Source organism: Boleophthalmus pectinirostris, unplaced genomic scaffold, assembly GCF_026225935.1.
Source record: "Boleophthalmus pectinirostris isolate CB_2022bp ecotype Guang Dong unplaced genomic scaffold, ASM2622593v1 HiC_scaffold_16, whole genome shotgun sequence".
Classification (NCBI taxonomy): domain Eukaryota; kingdom Metazoa; phylum Chordata; class Actinopteri; order Gobiiformes; family Gobiidae; genus Boleophthalmus; species Boleophthalmus pectinirostris.
The window spans coordinates 10,951,671-10,976,914 of record NW_026571095.1 but is presented as its reverse complement, the minus strand read 5'-3'; the positions used below and the strand labels follow the sequence as shown (position 1 = coordinate 10,976,914).

Below are 25,244 nucleotides of genomic sequence, written 5' to 3'. Positions count from 1 at the left end.
TATGTTTTAGATTAGGATACAACATTATATCATAGATCAGAAAATACCGTGATACGGACCCATTAACAAATAATACAATAAATCATTAAACCACGAGACTTTGAACCAGAGCTAATGAAGGTCTATTACACGTTTAAACATATTTTTTCTAAATTTGTCAACATATCATATATATATATATATGTACAAAAAAAAATTTATTTACACCAAAATACGACATAAAAATTAAACTTAAAAATCCATGTTAAAAATACTTACAAGCGAGGTGTGGTCACGTGACAAGGGGTCAAAAGTTTCGCGGGAGAAAACATGGCGGAAGAGGCGAGTCGTGCCGCCGATTCTGCGTCAGATTCGGTGCAATGTCCCGTTTGTTTGAAAATTTTTAAACAATCTACAATCAACAGGCACTTGGACGTTTGTTTACTCGGCGGTACCGCAGATAGCAGCCCGATGACGGTGGACGAGAGCGTCCCTCCGGCGGTAAAGAAAATGCGTACCGCGGAGACTGTCCTCCAAACCAGTGCACCGCCCTCCTCCACCGCTGGTTCCACTTCTTCCAGTCCTATGTTCGCTATGTTTCAGCCCAACAAGAATAAATCACCAGCACCCAATGAGCGACAAGGAAAGCTTTTCAGTAAACAAAACTCTGGGAATATTATCAATAAGGGTATAAAACGTGGATTAGAGGAAGAATCTGAACAAGAGAGCACAAGTAAAATGAGTGAAACTGGTGCTTCTTCTAACGGAGAGGTATCAAAAGATCTAGCAAGAAGGATACTGTTCACTCTTGATAAGCCCCTGGCCGAAATCCTGCGTCCAAAATCACTGGAGGAGTATTTTGGTCAGAATAAAGTAGTTGGAGAGCATACATTGCTCAGGTCACTTCTGGAAACACAAGAAATACCTTCTCTGATCCTCTGGGGACCTCCTGGTTGTGGAAAGGTAATCATGCCCATGGCCATAGACTTATCCTCAGAAGTGGGTAATACTCATTCGTAATTACATGAGTAGCTTTTCAAAGAAATTGTACTTTTCTAGCAACATACTTTTACTCCTACTTAATATTGTTATTATTATTAAGTACTCTTTAATAAAAAATGCTAATGTTTGTGGAGGAAACTATATTAATAATAAACTTTTCTGTTGTGTCCCTGCTCTTTAATATTCATATGCCCATTGTTATTAAATACATTGATGCTGCTCCTGCTTTTGTAGCTAACCACTTTTGTCTGAATCAGGTTAAAGTGCTTGACAGTAACAAAAGAAAAATAAATCATTTTGAGAATTTTACATTTTTGAGGGCCTGCACTTATGTCATGTGTCTATGTGGATTGAATGTGAATATAGGTGAAAGTTTTACAGCCTCTTGTTATTTTCTGACAGTTTGCTCTTTGTCATACCCAGAGTAGGTATGTTATGTCCAACAGGGTATTATAGGATGGTAGCTCATTCACTGTACATCTTTGTCCTTGTGTTTTTCCAGACGACTCTAGCTCACATAATTGCCTGCTCCAGCAAAAAGAAGGGGACATCGCGCTTTATCACTCTGTCTGCCACCAGCGCGTCCACAAATGAAGTCCGAGAGGTCATCAAACAGGCACACAATGAGCTCCGGCTGTGCAAGAGGAGGACTATCCTGTTCATCGACGAGATCCACCGCTTCAACAAGTCACAGCAGGTGCAGTATTTAACTGCTGACATGAAAACCATCACAGCATTTCTCATCTTCAAATGCAGGAATTGACACTTTATCAATGCAAATTTAATTTTATTGTTTATTTTTTATTAGTTTCATTTTTTATAAAACTGGTGTGTAACTGAGTGCATCAGAGGGTCAATCAAATCTTCTGTTCAACTTCAATACTATACCCTTAAATATTGTTCTTTTTGCAGGACACGTTCCTCCCTCATGTGGAAAATGGGACCATAACCCTGATCGGAGCCACCACTGAAAACCCGTCATTCCAAGTGAATGCTGCCCTGCTGAGCCGCTGCAGAGTGCTGGTGCTGGAAAAGCTGTCTGTGGAGGCCATGGGCTCCATCCTGCAGAGGGCAGTGGAGAGTCTGGACATTAGGGTGGTGGGAGCAGCATCAGACAGACTCAAACCTGCAGAAGAGTCAGATGGACAACAGTAAGTTATCCACACAGCTATGTTCTTGCAGTTTTGAACATCATAAACATACTGACATGGGTGACTCTAAATATCTTAATATTTGAAAAGTTTATTTTTATTATATTTTAATATATAATACTCACAATGACACAAACACAATGAGCTCTTTTGCTACTTTCTGAAAGTATAAAATGTCTGTCTCCTTTTTTCTTTTCTTTCAGGCCACTGATTTACATAGAGCAAGATGCATTAGACACTATAGCATATCTCTGTGATGGTGATGCCAGGACAGGTCTTAATAGTCTGCAGCTGGCAGTCCAAGCTCAGGTGAGCCTTGCCCAGAATAAAGCTTTACAAGGTGGAGCTGGTGTGGAGATAGTGGTGAAGGAAGCGCATGTCAAGGAGGGCCTTCAGCGATCCCATATCCTCTATGATAAAGCCGGTGAGCTTGTTTTTTTTTACTTAACAGTTACTACTTGATAACATATACTGGTATGTTATTACAAGGCAATAAGGGTTAAGGTTAGGCACTAGAGGGGCTGGGTTTCTGGCCATTACTGGTTATTTACATTGCACTTAACAAGCCGTTGTGTGATAACCTAAATCTGTTTTGAAATGCAGGAGAAGAGCATTATAACTGTATCTCTGCATTACACAAATCCATGAGAGGCTCGCATGAGAACGCCTCTCTGTATTGGCTAGGCCGTATGCTGGAGGGGGGAGAGGACCCCCTGTATGTGGCCCGCCGCCTGATCCGCTTTGCCAGCGAGGATGTGGGTATGTGCAACTTGTTAAAAATGTTTATAGTGCATTAGAAGCCATTGTTCTATATATAACAATTCCCAGCATTATATTTGTTAATGTTTTTACATTTAGCTCACCTTGCTTTATTACTTTTTCATAGGTATGGCTGATCCGTTGGCTCTTCCACAAGCTGTCTCTGCTTTCCAGGCTTGTCACTTTATTGGGATGCCTGAATGTGAGGTATGCGTTTAAAGCAGCAGGATCCATTTTCTAACCTTATTTTGAAAATGAGTACTGTATTTTCTTGTCTTTTCTTTCAGGTGATCCTGGCTCAGTGCGTCGTCTACTTAGCCCAAGCGCCTAAGTCAGTCGATGTGTACAAAGCCTATAACAATGTGAAAGCCAGTTTGAGGAACCACAAGGGCCCACTGCCCCCTGTGCCTCTTCACCTCCGAAATGCCCCCACTAAACTCATGAAACAGTTGGGCTACTCTAAAGGCTACAAGTACAATCCAAACTTCACTGGGCCTGTAGAGCAGGAGTACTTACCACAAGAACTAAAGGACATAGACTTCTTTACCTGGACTCCCTCGTAATGACATTTATAGTTACAAAACTCATACTAAAGGGATGAAGATGAAGCACAGTATTTTACAGAATTGTGTAAATAATTAGACACACGCATTGAATAAAAAGCACTTAATAAATCACTTTGTATCTATGAAAAGTTTTGAATATGGGATTGGATTGCAAAGCTTTTTTTTATACAATCAACAATTATATATACTTATTTTCATTTTTGTTCAATGTAAATAAATAAGTTTCTATTCAGCGCATGAGAGAGGCTCCGGATGTTGTTTGGAATCATTTATTTAAGTGACTTTACTTTTACAGAGGCAATTACTCATCCATGCATAGCACTTTTACAGCAGTCTTTTTTGTGCTAATACAATATTTAGGATATCGGGAGAACTGATAAAATTACATTAAAGACTTAGAACTTTTGAGTTTCAAACCAAGTTCACCATTAGCTCCTGAATCCCAGTCTAATTGATTGGATTACTCTAGCATTAGCAATACATTTGTTGGGACATGGGAGAAACAAATCCTGAAAGCAGTGTAGTCTAACAACTTTATTATAACCTTATGTAATTGTTCAGATTTGGACATCCACTGACAATCAATAGTGGCAACCAACTTTTATAGCAGCAGAGCACATGGTTACAATTTGCATATATCATGATATGAAATCGTAGCACAATGCACCCTTTCATACATTGTAAAAAATATCAATACAAAGTGCTAAAAACCCTATTCTTGTGTAGACAATACAATTACAGCATAGTTTTGATATTTTGATTCATTATTTAAAGGAAAATTCAAGAACTGTTCTCAGAGAGGGCCTTGAAACCAGCACAACATATACACCAGACTTTATTTACTCTGCCATTTATTAACAAAGACATGAATGTTGTCTCTTGTTGGCTTTAAACCCCTAAGGTTAGTGTAATTTTGGTGGTACGATTCCTTCCAAATAATTATAAGGAAACAGAATGATATCTGGTTGGTAACGAAATGGTGGCTTCTGAAACTAAGTAAGGCCAGTTGTTTTAGAGTAACGCTGTGATAGCCTATATTTGTGAATCATAAAATTCGGCACTTCTTATTTGGTTAAAATCCCATGACGACAGGTTAAAAACTGAGCTCAAGTGTGTGAGCCTGGTAGCCACAAAAGCAGCCAATCACTCCATTGCCATTGAACCACAAACAAACAAAACAAAACAAAACAACCAAAAAAACAAAACAAAAAACAAAAAAACAAAACAAAAAAAAAAACAGCTGACTGCAACATAACTAAATATAAAGAAGAGCGTATACTGTATTTAGAAGAATCGAGTCTGTGGCAGTGACATTAGATTGGCCCACAGCCTGCACGTGGTCTAGGGTCTAGAGCCCTGCATTCAAACGTAAACACCGGAAGCACAAATCTTAGCACCCATTCCATGGTTACCAATAGTTGTATATATTTATACCACAACAATAGCTGTATATATTTAAACCACAACATTCGGATTATCCGCCATTTCGCTCTTGTCCTCCGAGAGAGAAGCTGTTTATCTGTTCTCCACAAGCTAAACTAAGGCTAATAGCAGTGAAGCTAGCGCTCCCGCAGCACTAAACCCTTTTGTTATTGTCCCTACAGCACTTGAACTTCATCAGCCTCCAGAGCTCCAGAGTTCAACAGCTGCATGGTACGCAATTGTTGTCTTTTTCAAGAGTTTTGACCATTATTAGTATATAGAACAATTTTGCTTTAAAGTTACTACTAGCGAGTATTTACAACTTGTACTTAGGGTCTATTTGAGGTTAATTTTTTTTAGATTGCTGTTTATCCTCCTAATCGCAAACTCCTGTAGTGAGGTTTTGTAAGAAGACCTTAATAATTCCGATACTGTCTTTGGGCCTGCAGTTGATGTTGTTTATCTTTTGTCCAACAGGGCGGCAGGAAGAGGAAGAGGTCTTCGGCACCTGCCCCTCGGACCGCGCGAGCCCGCCGCGGTGGTCCATCAGCGAGGGGTAGCTGTTCACCCTCCTCTTCCACTCCGGTAGGCCTGTTCACATCTGCACTTTTCTTTTGTTACAATGTTGTTGTAAAGGCATTTGTGTTAACCTATGTGTTTCTGATGTTCCAGTTCCAGAGAGAGGATGGCTCAGGACCCTCCACCTCTTGGACACCCGCGGCCCCTCAGCAGGTAAGACTCACACACTTGCCTCTACTAAACCTGTCTCTTGGTGGTTTAGATTGTTTGTTGGAGTTTTACATGTTTTATACCTTTTCCATTTTTTTTTCTTCCTTTTAATCAAAATTGCAATTTGTAGGCTGCCAGCAGCAGAAACCCTCTGCCTCGGCAGACTGGTCCTTCTGCTCATGTGCCGGTGAGTTTAACCTTAGATATTCAGTGACACAGTTGTATGAAATGTCAAATGGGTCATGTTTTTTTTTTTCCCAGCCTGTTGAGAGCCGCAGTCCTGGGCCCTCCCCCTCTGGCTCCTCCCCCTCGGGCTCCTCTTTGCCCCCTCGCCCCGGTGCACAGGTAAGTCTAATGTTTCTCTGAATGAAACGATGTGCCATAGTTGTCTTTGGGCCTGCAGTTCATGTTTTTTATCTTTTGTCCAACAGGGCGGCAGGAAGAGGAAGAGGTCTTCGGCACCTGCCCCTCGGACCACGCGAGCCCGCCGCGGTGGTCCATCAGCGAGGGGCAGCTGTTCACCCTCCTCTTCCACTCCGGTAGGCCTGTTCACATCTGCACTTTTCTTTTGTTACAATGTTGTTGTAAAGGCATTTGTGTTAACCTATGTGTTTCTGATGTTCCAGTTCCAGAGAGAGGATGGCTCAGGACCCTCCACCTCTTGGACACCCGCGGCCCCTCAGCAGGTAAGACTCACACACTTGCCTCTGCTAAACCTGTCTCTTGGTGGTTTAGATTGTTTGTTGGAGTTTTACATGTTTTATACCTTTTCCATTTTTTTTTCTTCCTTTTAATCAAAATTGCAATTTGTAGGCTGCCAGCAGCAGAAACCCTCTGCCTCGGCAGACTGGTCCTTCTGCTCATGTGCCGGTGAGTTTAACCTTAGATATTCAGTGACACAGTTGTATGAAATGTCAAATGGGTCATGTTTTTTTTTTCCCCAGCCTGTTGAGAGCCGCAGCCCTGGGCCCTCCCCCTCTGGCTCCTCCCCCTCGGGCTCCTCTTTGCCCCCTCGCCCTGGTGCACAGGTGAGTCTAATGTTTCTCTGAATGAAACAATGTGCCATAGTTGATTGTTCAAGTCTTAAATTCAAGGAAACCTTTTTTGTTTTTTAAAAGCCCTCCAGGAGCCACGGCCCTCTGCCCCCCACTTCACTGTCCCGGGGCCATCGTGACCTGGTGAGTGTCCTCATTTCCCCTGGTAGTGTATTGTACTTTGTGTTTAACGTGTGTGTGTTTGTTGTTGGAGCAGCCTGGAGAACCGCAGCTGACCTTCCCTCTCTGGCTCCATGTGTGGGATGAGGCCCGCTTCCAGGAGGTACACAGCACGCTACTGTTAATCACATGTAAAATGGACACACACTACTATAAGGTCACTGTGTTCTCTTTCAGCTCCTTGGGCCTTTGCTTCCTTACCTGCACCACATGGAGGAGGAGGTTTGGGTGTACGTCTCTGGCTCGGACTCCATGTTGGTGACTCCCCCCTGGGCGTCTGACCCCACTATCCGTCAGGTTGAGGAGACCCTGGCGCCCAGTTCCAGTTTCAGTCGCTCACTCTTCAGCAGCGAACTGTAAGTCCCTAAGCTGTGGGGTTTAACCATTAATACATTTTTTTCACAGTGCCAGGTATTGGTAAGTACTGTAATACGGTCTCAGGTGAGTAGTACTGTGTCTTTTTACTTCACAATTTTTTTTTTGAGTTCAAGGTTTGCACTGCTGTCCAGTCGTTATGTGTGAAGCACTGGAACGCCATAGTTCACAGAATGCATTTATTCACAACATGCAGATGTTACAGCGCATCAAACAGATGAGACCAGACCATGGATGGAGACCAGAGGGATGCATGGATAAAGTCTGGAGGAAAGAGATCGCGTCATCACCCATTAGGACCACCCAACCCTGCCTCTCTCCTCCTCGGTGTACATGAAACCACAGTGCAACTATTGTGTTATGTCTGTCTCTTACAATGCTTTCATTTGATCCTTATATCTAATGTAGTATACACGTGGACTGTACTGCCACTTGATGGAGATGCCTGTGTAGCTAAAGCAGGATGAAGATGATGGAACCTAACTGTTGTCATCATGATGCTAATGCTGGACCTGTCAGATGTCTGGTAGGTTTAGTGATAGTGCCCCAAAATATTCTTTGGTTTTGTAGCCTTTTTAAAAAGAATCAAAGCTGTGGTTAAAAGTGTTAGAGTAAAAATGTTAAAATTGAGTGCAGTTTTTAGTTTAATAATGTTCATCATGTTTTCTTAGTAAAAAGTATCTTTGTTGACGGCTGATAGATGATGACTGGACCGTCGAGCTGAACACGCCTGGGAAGAATCGCTGTGTGACACGTCACAGCAGCCATCATGAGAAGATTCTGACAAAAACAGGTACCATCATCGAAACATGACAGAATACTTTATCATCTCTTATCTATATTTTCTATTATGAATGAACAACCAAATGTAAATGATATTGTTTTTTTCTTCAACAGATACTGTTTGCAAGAGGAGCAGAAATGAATACAATTATGACCAATTTTAACATATTATATTTTACAACAGTGTTAAAAACACTCAAAGGAAATGGCTAAATGGTAAATAAAACAGACACTAAGATCATTATCACACTGCCACTACTAGATGTAAAAGGGCATTCGCACCGAGAGCAGTGCACTTGGGCCGGTGTGAATTCCACAACCACATCCTGGACCACAGCAATCTGTCACCAGGGAAGTGAGCGCCTGCATATTCTCAGGGCTCTGTCTTCGTGAAGCGCGTCAGCTTCATCAGCATCAGCTGATGGCCTCTCACACGTGTGTGTTAGAGGTGAATGATGCAGTGTGTGTGTGTGAACGAGACTGACCCAAAAGTGTAGAAACCAGAACTAAATCTAGTGCACACTGGCATCAGTCCACAGAGCACAGCGACATGTAGGAAAATAAATGTCTTAACATTTCTGTGTTTTTTTCAGCGTAGTACAATTCTGGATGGTTCTGAGCAGGAGAGAGAGATTCCTCCATGAGAATGCCACAAGGTTTGTTGGGTAGCTCTTTAAAATAGAATTTAATAGAATTTGCTCTTGCTCATTCCTAACAGATAAAAATGGAATTTCTGTCCATAGAGTGATGAATCAGAACATGTACCATCCTGTCAGCATGAATGAAGAAATAAGAAGAAAACTGTGTGCCCTCTGTTGTGTTCCAAGTGTTTTTTAGAGTATGTCCCCTAATAAAGTTCGAGAATATTTTAACTAAAATCATGTTTTGTTTTTTCCCCAGCTCATCCAGTACTTTCATTTGAAGAATCAACTCTACTACCACCTGCTAGAGATGCCCTGAAGCTAAAACTGAATGAAGATGAAGACCCTAACTGTTGTCATCTTGATGCACATACATCTATCAGAAGGAACTGCCAGATGTCTGGTAGGTTTAGTGGCAGTTCCCCAAAATGCTCTTTTGTAGCCTTTAAAAAATAATCTAATCTCCAAATGTTTATCGACAGTGGTGCAGTAATCTAATTCATACTGTTCTGAGATGATTAATATTCATAGTGTGCAATATAACTTGGTTGTTGATTTTATCAAACAATATCGATAACAGATGTCTTACTGACCGTGCCTGTGAAGAACCGCTGTTAAGATGCCACCCGAAGACTATGTGAAGTTACTGTGGAAACACGTCGAGGTAATACATCACCATCATATCTCTATTGTCCAATATACATTAACAACTAATTATTCTCACATATTAATAAAGTAAATTTTGGACCGCACTTTAAACAATTATTGTGTTTTGTTTGTTTTTCAGCATGGATTGCAAAGTGAGTTGACTGTGGTGAAGAGAAGATCTTTATGTCAGTTAAGATTTCTGCAAGACAGCCAAGATCAGAGTGACCCCTACCTACCTAGTTATGGATGGTTATGGACAGAAGAGTGAGATGCCTCCATAACAAGAACCCAGGTTTGTTGTAACTCTTAACACAATCTAATATGCGTTAATTCCAAACCGATTCAAACTGAATTTCTCTTTAGATTCTTGAGCCAGAACCATGCTGTCATCATGAGTGAAGAAATGAGAAAAACACATTGTGCCCTCTGTTGTCTTCCAAGTTTATTGCAGAGGCTGCCCCTTATGGAAAAGGTGACATATTCAAAATTGCTCATAACGGTCAACAATATGTTCAAATCTAAGCTCATGTCTTATTTTTTCCCAGCTCCTTCTGGCAAGAGCCAACTTGGAAGAAAAGATAACTACAATTAAAAAAATAATAATAAAAAAAAAAAAGGCTCATGGATGAATTTCATGGGGGACTGCTCTGAGGAGAGGCAACAATACTGCCAAACAACAACACAAGAGGCATATTGAGACCAGGTTTAACACCGCCACAAACCATAGGCAGGCCTGGGAGGGCATCAGGGCCATCACAGACTATAAGACAACTGGCTCTACAGCATCAGGAACGCGGCCAGACTAAACAGAGTGGTGGGTCTTCTACTCCACCACGTTGCTGTCTATGTCATGGGTCCCGGCCTGCTTCCGAGCAGCCATAGTCCCCGTATCACATGTCTAAAAGACTAAAGAAATGTGGCACTCAATAAAAATCTTGACATTTTCATCAGATTTCTTTGACATGTTTTTTTTGACATTTCAGATTTTACAAAGTGAAATTTAATAGCTAGACATCCGTATCACAGACACAAAAATATGAATAGGCCTAATAGACAACACAGTAAACATTTATTTTCCTACTCAAGTGATGGGGTACTTGGAGTGTTCTCAATAGATATCCTCGATATTCTTCTAACCTACTGCATATCAAAAATACTTGCTCTATTATAAATTATTCTAAAGCTCTACATTTGAGTGGCAAAGTGAAAGAAAAATATAATGTGTGGCTGAATCATAAAATTGTGGCATAAACCTCAAGAGTTATGAAGCAAGCAGTGTTGCTTTAAGTTGACTAAAACTAATCTATATTTTAAAAATACATGTGAATTAATTGAGTTTTATTCAAAACTTTATTTAGCGGTTTTCATGTTCATGTTTCAAGTGTTCAGCTTCAGTTCTTGCTCATGGTCTAAAGAAAAACAACATTTTATTACCAAAGGTTATAATAGGCCATTCTCATTAGATAATATTGTGTCTATCTTTACCTCACTAATCCAGGGAATGAAAGAAGCCACTCGGGTAAACATCGTCGGTTTCTTGGGAGTGTTGCAGCCGCTTCCATGCACAAAACTGGTCACTCCCTCCACGTACCATTTACCATCTTTGCCTTTGCAGTTCAGTGGGCCTCCAGAGTCACCCTTAAAGACCAGTACATGTATAACTACCATTTCAATGAGTACTTTATTCAACAGTTCAATCACTTACATGACATGCAGACTTGCTGTCCCCTCCTGCACAGACCATAGTTGTTTTTGCAGAGCTGCCCCACCAATCGCTCTGACTGCAGACTTTATACTCCACCACTGGGAGGAGAGCCTGCTGGAGCTTAGTGGCCTGAGGACCTTGTGCTAAACAAAACAACTGAAAATAATTAAAGAACCATTTTGTTTTTTTGTTGTTTTTGTCCAAGATTTAGTTAAATAATTGTTTACATTATCAAATAAATCCATTATAGTTTTAGTCAGCTTGATTTTTGGTTTATTTTATTATATCTTTTTAAAATGTATAACTTATATTTTATTCTAACTTATATTAAATAATTTTATTGCTTCATGGGACATTTACAAACATTGTGATGGCAGGGCTGAGCAGTAGTAAAACCTTCATAACTGATGTGTTCCTTTGACACTGAGTTTGTTTATGGTCTCTATATTCTGTTTATGGGGCTCTGGGATCAAAAAGTGAAACTTGTCTGTGTATAGTTTCCTTTTTATAATTCAACAAAAATTTGTGCTTTCAGTAAAAAAAAAATAAAATCATCATTTTATATTATGTTTACGTTTTATTTTGTTGTAGTCAGCAAAAATATGAAATTAAAACAAACTATGATGAAATTTTTTAGTCAATAAAAAGAAAATGGATTAGGAGGCTGAACCAAACGTAAGGTTAACTCACAGTAGAGGCGCCCCCAGCCGGTGACGTAGCAGGGGTAGTTGTGAGAGAGAGTGCTGTCTTGTTTGGGAACGCAGGCCAGCTGAACTTTGTCATTTAGAACAGCACTAGTCTGCAGTTTCAGCAGGGCGATGTCATTACTACGGTAATTGAACAAAGCAGCAAATTCTAAAATTTGTTAATTTGCATTTGTTGTGACACATTTGTTGAAAAGTAACGGTTTGCTTTTACTTACCCACAAGAAGGACAGTTTTTTTTCCATTTTGGATGAATGATCATTTTTTCCACTCTAATCGTCTGTTCAGGACCCTCCACTTTATCCATGTCATGTTCAGCCAGGACCACATTATACGTATGAAATCTGACCACCGGTTTTAGAAGGAAAAGAAATTAAGACTGTTGCCATAGTGATTAACAATTAAAAACAAAATATATCTTTTGAATGTGAAAAGTCATCAAAATGTTGCATTTTGCTGGGTTTCAGATGTCATCACAACATTCTATTGGTCAATAATAATATAGATAGGGGGCAGCTAAAACTGAAATAGTTAAATTGGTGATTTTTGTTGTAATCTGGTTCCACTGTCTAATAACTTATAGAAATGATCCGGTTCAACATTTGTTAATTTCTATGAAAGATAAAAAGGTAAGTTAAGTAAAATGTTGTCAAAAGAAGTGTTTTGCTCCTCATTTGGGAATATGACTATAGAATCTGAAAACTACTGATACCAAAAAGCTGAAAACCATGATAAGAAGGATTTCTATATCAAAAATCATTCATAAGTCTTATGTCTTAAAATTATTTGTAAAGTGCTTTAACATTGTCTTACGTGATGCAGTGAGCAGCAGTCATGACCCAGTTGGGTGCTATGAGGGTCCCTCCACATGTGGGGAAGAAGGACTCAAGGGAGATCTGCCAGGGCCAACTGTACGGCCTGGCCTCCTCCCCATTCACCACTCGGTTTGTGTTGGGAGGATAGTTGGGTGCACCACACCCGCACACTGAAGCAAAACAATCCCTTCTAATCAGTCTAAACTGGTATTAAAATAGAGTAAAAATAAAAGTATGTATCTACCAGCTGTTACGCCCAGGAGAAGAACAAGTGCCAGCTCCATTTCTTATCCAACATGGGAAAAAATGTTCAAGTGCTTAATGCAGCAATATATAGGCAACTGTACAGACTGTCCGTGGGATTTTTCCTCCCCTTCAACAGATGCAAGATTACTGTATACTCAAAAGCCAAAATGTCAGCACTGATATTAATACATTTTATTATGAAGGTAAACAAAATCACATATAGACATTAATCTTTACAGTTTAAACCGTAGAGTCGACCTTACAAAGATACTGTATGATATTTTGTCTTATATTATATTTATTTTGTTTGATTTCTATCACAACAAAGTATTAATATTAATGCATTAGAATTATAACTTTTTTTGCCACATGTAACTACACACAGACATGACATTACTAGACACTGTCGAACTGCTCAAAAAATAAAAATATAAAAAATTATTACAATGTGTAGGCCACTTTAATAATCACTGCATCATAAACAAATGTCTAGAGAGGGGGCCCGAGAGCCAAATGTGGCTTTCTGACCAATATTTGTTGGCCCTCAGATTTCCTGCTGGATTGGCCCAAAATAACAAAAGTAGTTATTTGTACCTCAAATTCTGAACATTTTAGCTACAAAACAAGCATTTTGATGTTGCTTTAATATTTCAAGCCTAATTAAAGTTGTGATAGCTCAATGCAACAATTTGACCTATTCACTCCATTGACGTGTATCTGTGGTCCTCTGCCCTGGCTCCGTCGCCGTTCCGTTTCAGATAAAGGTCTCAGTGCAGTTTAACAGGCGAACAAAACAACCAAACCCACAAGTGGCGCTGTTTATCGACATTACTTGAAAAATGTCGAAAAATTCATCACTTCCGCTTGAGGCCACAGAAGAAGAATTTGTAGTTTAAAGATGGCGCTACCCGGTGTTTTACTCGTGCGAATGAGAGCACTCTGTAGTTTAGGTAAATGTATTCAGTCAAGAGCCCAAACTGCCACAAACTGGAGCGAGGGGATGCATTGGTATCGGACCAAACCCCGGAATCACCAGGACCACGGGATAGGCCACTATCAGGGTAAACGAGGTGAGTTTTAGCACCGGCGGCTAATGTGGCTAACTGTTGACAGATCACACTATGCGGGATACTTCAAGGGCATCCTCGTTTTGTAAAGATGCTGATCTGATATTCTTTATTATCTATAACCTGATATTTTTGTACGCAATAACCAGATGCTATTTGTAACTATTCTATGTCCAGCAAACCTTAATCCAAGTCTTCTGAAGGAGTTTCCAGATGCCAAGGGTCTTCTGCACAATACAATCTCTCGTTCACTGGGCATTAGCGATACATCCGGACTAGTCCAATACAGCTGCAATGAATATGACGGTGTCAAGGTTAGTTGTAGAAATGATCAAAAATATAGTGCTAAAGGTCATATATTACAGAAAATGTATTCTTGTGAGCTTTAAGCCATGTTAGAATGTTTTATCTCATCAGAAACAGCGAGTTGTGTTTTTCTTCATTCACTATGTTTGACTAATTCTTTATTATTAGTCTGTCTACCTTTCCAAAGCTCTAAATGCTCTGTTCCACCTTGTGATGTCATAAAGTGCTAGTTTTCAGCACACTAACTTTTATCTTTTAGTTCGGTAGAGATTCGCAATTCCGCTCCTGAAATCATCCAAATGATTCTAGTCAAAGTGTATGGATTTTAAAAACATAGTCGAGCGTATTATTACCATGCACGACATCACAGTTCTGGAGAAGAACTCAGACTAAATGTGCAGGGTTTGTGTGTCAAACATGTGTAAATGAAACAAAACATAACTCCAGATATTTCTTTGATGAAAAACAGCATTATAACATAGAAGCAAACAGCATAAGGGGCTTTTAATAAACTAATATGTGAAATACATTTTGTCAACTATGTTTTGGGGGTCTTTTGATTGTAGAAAGCAACAGTGACCGTGCTATGGCCTTGTAAAATTGAAGAGGAGGCATATGCATCCAAAAAGATTGATGCCGAACGGGCTGCTGCAGCTGCTGTGTGCCAAAAATTGAAGGTAAGTTTGTCTATCCTTTTTATATCACTCATTTTGATTTAAAATGTACTTATAGATTAGCTTGTCCCTTACCCTGGCCACCCATGTTTGAGAGGTAATTAGTAGCTGTTATAGAGACATTTGCCAAGTGACCAAAAGGTGGCAATTCTGCAACTGTCAATACATTGGCCAGTTCTTCTTGAGCCCTTGAACAAAGCAATTCCTCTATACCTCGTCTGTTTGAATGTATTTGTGTGTGGCTAGATGATGCTTATAAAAGGTGATTACTGTATCAAATGAAGAGAATTTTGAGTAACCAGAAAGAATTAAAAACTACAAGTATAATACATCATTGTTATCCCTTTCAGGACATGGGTGTTATTGGTCCAAACAATCAGCTTCCCCAAAGAAGAGCGGGCAGAGGGAGAGGAGGGCTGCAGTCACATCTCTTTGACAAAGATGAGGACTTTTGTCAAGATAACTTCCATGTGTCTAAATCAATATCAAATGGACAAAAGCAGATGCCTATTGAAGAAAATCCTGAAGTTTCTCAAGCGGTCTCCCTTTTTCCACATGCAAAGTCTCTTCTCACAAGGGTCATTCAAGTTGCCACCTCATCCCAAAGAACAAGGGTATGTAGCATAAAATCAAAAGTGAAATATTTACCCACGTGATCTGATGTATGTATTGTATATTCTTGTGTTTGTAGGAGCTGGTCCAGTATAAAATTACTGGAGGGAATATAAAGACATGTGAGCTGACATTAAGATGGCCTGAGGAGATGACATTTACAGCCGTATCAAACAAACGAGCAACCGCAGAAAAGAGGGCCGCAGCTTTAGCATGCTTAAAACTCAAGGTATTAACCATTTTACTTAATACTAGTGGTGCAAAGGGTACTATAATTTAAGTGCAGTTACATAGCCAAAAAAAGTAATGAATTAAGTGCATTGCTACCAAAATGTGTATTTATTTAAAAAGTAATTTTAGATCAATCTATTGTACCACACTTGACCAATACAACATTTTAAATGTGCAGTCCACATATTCTGAGCACTGGCCTATCAGAGCAGGTGATGCAGCATTGTTTTGTGTGTGTTAACCGTGGATTGGACAATTAGGACTTCTGCTATTTTCAGTAACTTTTAAAACTTTAAATAGCAACTAATTTCAGGCATACAACTGCATGGTTATAATTGTACTTGTATTATACTAGTAAAAAGCAGAAGTAGAATGGAACAAATTTTACACACATTTCAATGCGTTTATAGGAACTTGAGCTGCTGGATGAAAACAACAACCCCCTGACTCATGCAAAGTACCACCGTGAGCTGGTGAAGGAGGCTGGAGCAAGAGACAGGCGGCCATTTCTGCTGGACATTCCTGAATATCTGGAGGACAGTATCAAATCATATCTTTCAGAGGTTGGTGTAGTAAACATATGAAACACTTTTACATTGACATAAAAACAAAAAGTTTTCTCAGACATTACACAGTTTATACTTATTTTACAACATATTTATTTTAGTACCTTTTTTTGGGGGGCATTTTTGTACATTTCACAATTCTATATTGTACTTTTATTTAGCTTACAATATTGTTTTCTTATATCAGTATCCAGTGGCAGCAGAGGTCCAGAAGCTGTGGGAGGAAGAGGAGCAAGCATCTCAACAGAAGGAGGAGGAGGAAGAAGAGGATGAAGAGCCTCTGACAGATGCTATCACGGGCCGACCATACAGACCTCTGTCTTCCCAGCAGGCCCAGCAGCTCAACTCCTACCTGCAGGGGGAGTGGGAGAGCGCAGACCCAGGCCTCTCTGTGGAGCTGCCCGTCGATGCTCACCGCCAGAGGGTGCTGTCTGCAGTCCAGTCCTCCAGGGTGGTGGTGATCGCCGGGGAGACGGGATGTGGAAAAACAACCAGGATTCCACGCTTTCTGCTGGAGGAGAGGGTCAGGGCAGGAGAAGGAGCAAACTGTAACATCTTGGTCACTCAGCCCAGAAGGATCAGCGCTGTGTCTGTAGCTCATCGAGTGGCTCAGGAGATGGGCCCAGCTCTCAAACGCTCTGTGGGATATCAGGTACATGGAAGATGTGTAATTACTGTTGCTATAAACTGAAACAAACTAGTAATAAACTGGTCATAATACAAAAAAATGTAAGTCAAACACCAATTCAGAGGCCTACAAAACTACAATGTTTTTAAACTTGAGCTATCCTGAAATTGTGTTTAATTGGTATGTAATTATGATCTCAATTGTAATGACACTTTTTTTTGTTATTACTGCCAAAGATGGCCTAATTAATTACTGGGGTGCCATTACTTTTTCACACAGGGTCAATTAGGTTTCAATTTTACTTCCCAATTTTTAAATATGAAATAATTTACACACTGTAGATTTTTGTGTTTATGAAATATGAAATTTGGCTTGTATGAAAAATGTAATCAAATATGCAAAAAAAACAAAAAAAACAAACAAAAAACAGGAAGTGTCCAAATACTTTTTCTGTACTGTATATATTTATTAAATGTAATTTTCCCTTATGTTTAAAGTAACTATGCAAATTATGTGTCCTTATCAAGTTATCTATATATATCCAGATCAGGATGTTGACAATTATATTTGGAAAAAAGAACAAAATAATACAAATAATAAGATAATAAATAAGCATAAAAACAAAGAAGTAGTGTTGATTTTCTAGCTACACATTTTCATGTCTACTTTGTTCATAGGTGCGACTTGAGAGCCGCCCCCCAGAGCACAGTGGAGGGGCCTTACTCTTCCTGACCGTGGGTGTCCTCCTGAAGAAGCTCCAGTCAAACCCCTCTCTCAAAGGCATCAGTCATGTGGTGGTGGACGAGGTGCACGAGAGGGACATAAACACAGACTTGCTGCTGGCTCTGCTAAGGACTGGCCTGGAGGAGAACCCTGACCTCCGGGTGGTGCTCATGAGTGCTACTGGAGACAACCACAGACTGTCCCATTATTTCGGAGGCTGCCCCATTGTGAAGGTGCCTGGCTTCATGCATCCGGTGAGGGACAGGTTTCTGGAGGACGTGCTGAGAGAGATGGGAAGACCACTGCTGCGTCAAGATGAAGAGACCGATAGTGAGGTAAGCTGGCTGTTACCTAGTACAGAGTTTTTAAAAGTTTTTTTTTTTTTTTTTTTTCGGATGGAGGGTCTGCCACCTGCTTGTCTCCATGAAGATGTAATTGCTTTGCCTGGAATGATATGACCTTAAACATATCCTTCCAGTATTTATCATTACGTGTGTTTCTATTGCTCAAAAACGCAATAATTCCTTCTGTGAATAGTGCTGTAACCTGCTTGCCTCCTTTGTGATAAATGAGTTTAATCTATACTGTGGAACATTTTAAACCAGTCAATAACATTTCTATGGAGACAAGCAGGTGGCGGATGCTCCACCAGAATTTTTTTTAAATAAACTACATAGATTGCAATTTTTTAAGATGCTAGTGTTTCATACAAAGTTTATTTACAGTCCTTCACAATGTATTTACAGTTACAGTACCCTATAAAAGCCTTTCATACATATTCAGTGTTTCCCACAGATTTTGGAGTTTAAATGTCACTTATTGCTTCTGCATAGTTTGACAACAGAAGCATAAAGTATTATTTGTTTCAACATTTTCTTTTTTTATGTAGCTTGTCTTTAAAATATGGGGGAGGAATTACACTGCTTAGGATTAGGCAACATAATCATAATCTTTTTTTTTTCCATCATATTGACAATTAATTTCACAATTTTCAATCCGTTAACAGAAACAAGTCCAATTTAGGCCTTCAAAGTCAAAATAATCAGAAACTGCTGTAGATTAGAAAGATCCAGATTGATTATGAACAATTAGAAATCTTCACTAAAATGTGAAATACTAGAGCAAGTATGAGTCTTTTGCAAATCCATTGTCACAAGATTCTTCATGTGTGTTCTGATTTCAGATGGAAAAAGATGATACAGTATTAGATTTGGATTTGGTAGCTGATGTGATTGAACATGTTGACAAATGTGGAGAGCCAGGTAAGGTGTTACTTTTGATTTCCTTGATATTTAAATTTCTTATATACCTTATCATTATGCCTTATTTTGATGTCTTTCCAGGGGCTATATTGTGTTTTCTTCCTGGTTGGCAAGACATCAAAATGGTTCAAGAGAAACTGGCAGTTAAGCAGCACTTTTCATCAGGCAAACAGATGATTCTGCCTTGTGAGTTATCTTCTAAATGTTACCTAATAGCCAACAGTGTTATCATGATGTTACTCGATACTGATTCGAATATGTTTATTTAACAGAATGTCATTATTAACATTAAATCGTAGTACTTTCTTTTATTATTACTATCTGGCCGTATCTGTGTCGTATCTAATCCCTCAGTCGTCTAGCCATTTTCCAAAATGCTTCATCGATCTATACTAGTTTGTGATCTTATACTTGTTCTGATACAGCTCAACATCATTCTAAAGCTCAAGGAAAGGTTCATTTCTGTCCTGTGAATGCGGCGTTTTTAGTATCTATACTTCAGATGAGCGTCTACTTTTTTTTCTATAATAGATTTAATATTTGATTAGCATTTGATTATCGATACTCTTGACAATCCTAATAGCCAATGTAGTAAAGACTCATTTAAATGTAATATTTTCTTGTAGTGCACTCCAGTTTATCAGTGGCCGACCAGCAGACTGTGTTCCAGCACCCGCCTCCAGGCCAGAGGAAAATCGTTTTAACAACAAACATAGCTGAAACCTCCATCACAATAGATGACATTGTGCATGTGGTGGATACTGGAATGCATAAAGAGCAGAATTATGACCCAAGAACAAAGGTTGGCGCTGAAATGAAATTTTACTGCATTTAATATTGCTTTTTGTTAAAGAGCCCACATAACACTATTTTCTGATCCATGTTATAATGCTGTTTCCTCATCACAAACATACTGGGAGTTGTGTTTTGTTTCATTTTGCACATGTTTAAACACACAAACCCTGCATTATGTCGTAATACAGGAAGTGCTCCACTGTGTTTTTAAACTGTATACATCTTCACTAGAGTCATTTGGATAATTTCAACCATGGGATTTCCAGTCTCTATTGAACTAAATGAAAATGTAGACGTTAACTTGAAAACTACCGCTTCATGACATCATAAGGTGGTCAAGAGCATTTTAAACTTTGAGTAATCCTTTATTATTAGTGTCTCCAGATCTCCAAACATTTGCGAATAAAACAAAAAGCAACTCCAGGTATATTTTTGATGAGGTTACAACACATGGGTTAAAGCTCACAAGAATCAATACTGTGTAATATAGGACCTTTCATTTATTTTTAGGTTTCCTGTCTGGACACAGTTTGGATTTCCCGCTCCAACGTCACCCAGAGAAAGGGCAGAGCAGGGCGATGCCAGCCCGGACACTCGTACCATTTATTTTCACAAACGCAACTAAAATCTATGACTCCTTTCCCCATTCCTGAGATCCTGCGCACACCTTTAGAGAATTTAGTTCTGCAAGCCAAGATTCACAGTCCTACTATTCGGGTACAGGATGTAATAAACATTTAAGTGTTCTAATTTTGCATTTTAGTTAACTGAATTCTGGTCATTGTTTTGCAGGCTAAAGACTTTTTAGCACAAGTACTTGATAGTCCTGATAAAGGAGCAGTAAAAGATGCTGTGCAAAACTTACAAGATATTGGTAAGCCATTTACTATGATAATTCATATTAATCATTGTAGCCCTAATTTTCAGACGATCTAAGCCTAAAGTAAATCAGGCCAGATCATTTTAGTCTATGTATTTTCTCATGCTCCCTCATGTTGACTTTTTTGCAGGAGTTCTGGACAAAACGGAGACCCTGACCCCTTTAGGAGAGCGGGTGTCTTACATGTCATGTGACCCTCGTCTGGGGAAAGTCCTCATTCTGGGAGCCTTGTTTCACTGTGTGCTCCCTCTGCTGTCTGTGGCTGCCTGTCTCACCAGGGATCCTTTTCACAACAGCCTCCAGAACCGGGCCCTCGTAAACAAGGTTTTTAATATTTAGTCATCCAAGTTATAAATGATGACTTTTTAAAATACTCTTGTGAACTTTAAGCCATGTTAAAATGTATTTACGTCCTCAAAAACATACATGGAGTTGTGTGTTGTTTTTTTTCTCACATTTATTTTGTTGTTTTGATGTTTGTCTACATCTCCAAAGCTTAAAATTCTCTGTTCTGCCTTGTGATGTAATGAAGTGGTAGTTTTCAAGTTAACAGCTCCTTTTACCTTTAGTTCAGTAGAGAATTCCAGGTCAGAAATGATACAAATGATTCTAGTGAAGGTGTGTCGAGTTTAAAAACAGAGTGGTACACTTCCTGTATTACCACATACCTGAAGTTGTGCTTTATTTGATTCACAAATCTGCATATTTAGGCTAAGCTTATCTCTCAATCAGAATGTGATGTTATGTCACACAAGGTGGAGGAGTGTGTTTTCTGATTGAGAGATGAGCTTAGCCTAAATATGCAGATTTGTGAATCAAACAAAGCACAACTTCAGGTATGTTTGTGATGAGTAAACAACATTATAACATAGATCAGAAAATAGTAATATGGGTTCGTTAAACGTAGTAATAATTATTGTATTCTGTAGGCAAAGGAATCGTTGAGTCAATCTAACCACAGTGACTACTTGGTGTTAAGTCAAGTAGTTTCAGGCTGGAGGAGGCTTCAGAGGGAGGGGGACAGAGAGGAGAGAGATGAATATCTGGATAAATACACACTCTCCAGGACCAGTCTACGCTACATCAATGGTACGTCTCATACTTTTATCTTCATTCAAAGTAAGGCATCATTGGCATTTCTAATTGTCAATGATGAACATCTTTTAATGAACATCTACAGTCTACAGCCAGTACTGCCAATGGTTGCAGTTACAAGCTCACTAAAATCTAATTCTTATCTGATTTCTAGACCTTTCAATGTACTTAAAGGACATGCAAACTGCACAATATGATGGGAGTAATCAGAGGAACAATATAATATAGAAATCAAATGGTCTTACTGTTTTAAATCTGTGTCTTTTAGCTCAAAAAATTTGGCAATAAAGAGATTTTGAGTGTGCATATAACTGTAGCCAGTAACGGCATGTGGTTTGGAGCAGAGTTCAGACTCTGCAGAAAGAAGTTACTTTTGTTACCATTTTGTGCCAATGATCGTGATTTAAAGTTTGTATTATTCATGTGTTAGAAAAGCCATTTTTTGTTTTTTTAAGACAAAATGAAAATTTATTGAATATCAAGATTGTGTAGCATTGTGTAACTTTTCTGGTGGAGGCTCCGTCAATGCTTTTCTCCATGTAAACATTATTGCTTTTAGTCTGGAATGTTTTACAGTATGGCATAGTCAGAATGCATGTTTTTCTAGGTATCTTTGAGCTAAAAACCATCTGTCACTGAACAAATGTAAGGTAGAGACGTTTAGTGTCATATGATGGAACATTCTAGACAGAGCAATGACATATCCATAGAAACAAACAGAAAATTTACTTAATGCACCCTAAAGGAAAAATTGTTGCATATATAGTCCTAATTCAAAGCATAATTAAACAGAGCTGATGCATTGTTTTCCTGCAGGTCTCATTTCTCAGTTCAGTGAAAACCTGTTTGAAGCGAAGCTTGTGTCTCGGGCCAGTGAGTGTCAGAGACAGGCCTCAGTCTACAATGAGCACATCACAGAGGAAGAGCTGCTCAAGGCTGTTCTGCTGGCAGGACTTTACCCAAACCTCATTCAGGTAGGACTTTTTATAATGACTCATGTTTTTTTGTTTGTTTGTTTTTGTTAAGTCCCCACCATGTAACTATTTGGCCAAAAAAAAAAAATAAATAAATCCTGTTTTTTAATGTTTTTATTGCACTGAAACATAAAAAAGAAAAAATCTTCCGAGGGCCTTCTCCTACTTGTCTTCATGAAAATGTTGTTCCTTTTTGGCTATATTGTTACAGTTTGTCTAAAACTTCTTTGTGGAGAATGTTCTGAAGTATGGTTTTAATTTTCTATTTCCATGGACTGCAAATTCAGAAGAGTTATGCGACATGACTTTAAATGCCATGAAAACACAGGCTTATTTTATTACAAGAGTTTATTACTATAAAACTTTTTATGAGTTATTCAGATATTGAATTCTGTTCTATTTTTTTGTATGGTATTCTCATGGTTAGGTTTCTATATTACACAACCTTATGCTCTATTAAGTTTATATCCTTATGTTAAAATGTTTTCTCTTGCAGGTAAAAAGAGGTTTGGTAACCAAAGGAGGGCGCTTTCGACCAAACACTTTGGCCTTTAGAACAAGAACAGGTCCAGTGATACTTCACCGCTCCACTGTCAACAGGTTTGGCTTTTACTTATAACCACAAATATAATGCAAAAACTTGTATCTGACAATGTAAACCTTTTTTTATATTTTCATTTTAGAGGAAAAGAGCTGCCCTGTCGCTGGCTCACATTCTTTAGTGCAGTGAAGTCCAATGATCAAGTTTTCATCAGGGACTCTTCAGCTGTGCACCCTCTGGCCCTGCTGCTGCTCACAGAATGTGACATCCATGAGAGAGGTCAGAGAGAGGTTTGCTTTTCTGAGATTGTAAAAGTAAGGGTAGGCCTGTCGTGGTAACACATTTTGAAATGTATATTGCTAAGTGAACATAGACTATAGATAATAATGTTGAAACCAAACCATAAAGCCTAATTATCCCTCAAAAAATATTCTAAATGTACAATATTGTTAAAACATAAATACACCACAGAATGCAACACATAGGTACATTGTATGTATAATGAGTAACAGAAGGTCATAATTTAACCTTCTACAGCTTAAATCTCATGTCATAGTACAGGAATGTAACCAAACCTTTTCCACTAGTACAAAGGAAAGGTCCCCACAATAAAAACTGACCCCAAAAATGATTGTTCCAACATATATTGAATGATAAGTCACTATAGTATTTATTATGACAGGCCTAAGTAGGCACTTATAATGCTTATTATAAGTTATTAGAATTGTGACTTTCATATTATTATGGTGTAGCCAGATACTAAACCTTATTAAATAAAAAAAAAAAAAAAAATCCCACATTTGGAAATTAAAAACTTGTGTGTTAAAGTTGTGCATTCAAAAATATATTTATACTTTACCTCTCTTTCTTTTAATCCCTTCCCCCTATTAATTAGTGACCCCTCACCAAAAATAATAATACTAAAATAATACTAAAATTAATAAAAGTAAAAATTTTACACACTCATGGTTGTGGGGTTCTGATCTTTTAGTGAGAGAGAGATACTTTGTTGATCGGTGTGTGTTTATTTATGGGTGTATATATGTATAATAAGTGTGTATGTGTGTGTGTATATATGTATAATAAGTGTGTATGTGTGTGTGTATATATGTATACATATACCGTATGTATGGGTGTATGTATGCATGTGTATGTATATGTGTATATATATGTGTACAGTACAAAATGGGAAAAAAAAAGAAGAAAGAAAATGTTTTGGGGTTAAAATTATATTTTCTTTGCATAATATGTAATTTATTTTTGCTATCTGTAAATATTTGTTAAATTCCGTGATCAATGTACAGAAGCATCCACATACATTTTGAAACTATGTCATGAACAGGGGTGGGTTCATATAAGTTTTTCTTCTTCCCACTCCTTTTCGAGAAATGTGCTTTTCTGTTGTTTACAATGTATATGTAGTATACATGATTATTTTTTCTCTCTTGGCACAAACTCAAAATAAATACGAATCAAATTAAAATTAAATTAAAATCCTGAGAGAAATTCAAGTTTTGCTGCAGCAACATTTACACTGCGCTTCTGTTTTCTTTTTGTCTCAGCCAAAGTACTTTAGAGCCCGCTGGTGTTAAACTCCACTGTTTGGTACTCACTGGATTGGATTTCATTTATGAATTATGATTATTATGTTTTGTTTTTTTGTGGCAGTGAGTGGAGACCGAGTGGAGGTGTCATTCCCTGGACATGCACTGGTGCGCTGTGAGATGGCGGCTGACACCTGGGAGTTGCTATGGGAACTGCGTACATCTATCCTCACCATGTTATACAGAAACCTTAGCGACCCTGAGAATATAACCACCAACTCTGCACAAGATGGAAAACTCATATCACTGCTGGTTCAACTGCTCAATAATACAGACTCAAATCCATACACCCAGAACAGTGATAGTGAGGTGGACTGAAATGTGTAATGTTTTCCTTAGATGTCCAGTTCTTTTAAAATTAACATATTCTGTTTCATGTTATTTATCATTTCTGTTACAATGACTTCTGGAAACTGGTTTTGTTTTGTTGTGGTAAAATCCAAACATTTGATTGGATTATGAATAATCTTTGCTTCATAGTAGGCAGAAATTTTACTTGCTCTTGTTGAGTATAAAGATCACTGTACAATGTAAGAAAAAGGCATTT

The 25,244-nt window shown here is 38.6% G+C and overlaps 3 protein-coding genes and 1 long non-coding RNA gene across 5 annotated transcripts; 3 read left to right on the top strand and 1 right to left on the bottom strand.

Moving 5' to 3' along the window:
* The first annotated feature begins 291 nt into the window (after positions 1 to 291).
* wrnip1 (WRN helicase interacting protein 1) lies at positions 292 to 3,687 on the top strand. 2 transcript variants are annotated; one of them, XM_020923294.2, is made up of 7 exons: positions 292 to 942; positions 1,484 to 1,678; positions 1,894 to 2,132; positions 2,336 to 2,556; positions 2,736 to 2,891; positions 3,019 to 3,098; positions 3,179 to 3,687. In XM_020923294.2, the coding sequence occupies exons 1-7, from the start codon at positions 310 to 312 to the stop codon at positions 3,452 to 3,454; spliced, it is 1,800 nt and encodes a 599-aa protein (XP_020778953.1). In that variant the 5' UTR covers positions 292 to 309; the 3' UTR covers positions 3,455 to 3,687. The 2 variants fall into 2 exon arrangements, with proteins under 2 accessions (XP_020778953.1, XP_055007736.1); XM_055151761.1 differs by having other exon boundaries at positions 292 to 978.
* Positions 3,688 to 7,072: 3,385 nt separating this feature from the next.
* On the top strand, positions 7,073 to 10,149 carry LOC129408411 (uncharacterized). Its single transcript, XR_008631922.1, has 12 exons — positions 7,073 to 7,178; positions 7,394 to 7,526; positions 7,606 to 7,723; positions 7,869 to 7,990; positions 8,095 to 8,196; positions 8,574 to 8,636; positions 8,724 to 8,818; positions 8,881 to 9,024; positions 9,202 to 9,285; positions 9,409 to 9,561; positions 9,633 to 9,741; positions 9,815 to 10,149. It is a non-coding gene; the product is annotated as an uncharacterized LOC129408411 (long non-coding RNA).
* Positions 10,150 to 10,626: 477 nt separating this feature from the next.
* On the bottom strand, positions 10,627 to 12,847 carry LOC110159546 (proproteinase E-like). Its single transcript, XM_020924110.2, has 7 exons — positions 12,738 to 12,847; positions 12,492 to 12,663; positions 11,897 to 12,022; positions 11,665 to 11,801; positions 10,975 to 11,117; positions 10,755 to 10,907; positions 10,627 to 10,678 (listed from the first exon to the last, which is right to left on the bottom strand). The coding sequence occupies exons 1-7, from the start codon at positions 12,775 to 12,777 to the stop codon at positions 10,661 to 10,663; spliced, it is 789 nt and encodes a 262-aa protein (XP_020779769.1). The 5' UTR covers positions 12,778 to 12,847; the 3' UTR covers positions 10,627 to 10,660.
* Positions 12,848 to 13,637: 790 nt separating this feature from the next.
* Positions 13,638 to 25,237, top strand: dhx30 (DEAH (Asp-Glu-Ala-His) box helicase 30). Its single transcript, XM_020924122.2, has 19 exons — positions 13,638 to 13,809; positions 13,984 to 14,120; positions 14,679 to 14,789; positions 15,137 to 15,400; positions 15,478 to 15,627; positions 16,040 to 16,192; positions 16,383 to 16,847; positions 17,501 to 17,881; positions 18,730 to 18,808; positions 18,890 to 18,994; positions 19,435 to 19,610; positions 20,114 to 20,320; positions 20,396 to 20,477; positions 20,614 to 20,807; positions 21,413 to 21,572; positions 22,395 to 22,552; positions 23,049 to 23,152; positions 23,236 to 23,372; positions 24,762 to 25,237. The coding sequence occupies exons 1-19, from the start codon at positions 13,638 to 13,640 to the stop codon at positions 25,013 to 25,015; spliced, it is 3,489 nt and encodes a 1,162-aa protein (XP_020779781.2). The 3' UTR covers positions 25,016 to 25,237.
* The last annotated feature ends 7 nt before the right edge of the window (positions 25,238 to 25,244 follow it).

Bases quoted from the DNA above. Each gene is read 5' to 3' on its own strand.
- LOC110159546 (XM_020924110.2), bottom strand. From the start codon at position 12,777: ATGGAGCTGGCACTTGTTCTTCTCCTGGGCGTAACAGCTG. The intron at 12,664-12,737 runs GTAGATACATAC...GTTTTGCTTCAG, and splicing joins TCTCCTGGGCGTAACAGCTG to TGTGCGGGTGTGGTGCACCC. The intron at 11,802-11,896 runs GTAAGTAAAAGC...CAATTACCGTAG, and splicing joins AAAAACTGTCCTTCTTGTGG to TAATGACATCGCCCTGCTGA.
- dhx30 (XM_020924122.2), top strand. From the start codon at position 13,638: ATGGCGCTACCCGGTGTTTTACTCGTGCGAATGAGAGCACTCTGTAGT. The intron at 14,121-14,678 runs GTTAGTTGTAGA...TTTTGATTGTAG, and splicing joins ATGAATATGACGGTGTCAAG to AAAGCAACAGTGACCGTGCT. The intron at 14,790-15,136 runs GTAAGTTTGTCT...TATCCCTTTCAG, and splicing joins CTGTGTGCCAAAAATTGAAG to GACATGGGTGTTATTGGTCC.
- wrnip1 (XM_055151761.1), top strand. From the start codon at position 310: ATGGCGGAAGAGGCGAGTCGTGCCGCCGATTCTGCGTCAGATTCGGTG. The intron at 2,892-3,018 runs GTATGTGCAACT...ACTTTTTCATAG, and splicing joins CTTTGCCAGCGAGGATGTGG to GTATGGCTGATCCGTTGGCT. The intron at 3,099-3,178 runs GTATGCGTTTAA...CTTTTCTTTCAG, and splicing joins TTGGGATGCCTGAATGTGAG to GTGATCCTGGCTCAGTGCGT.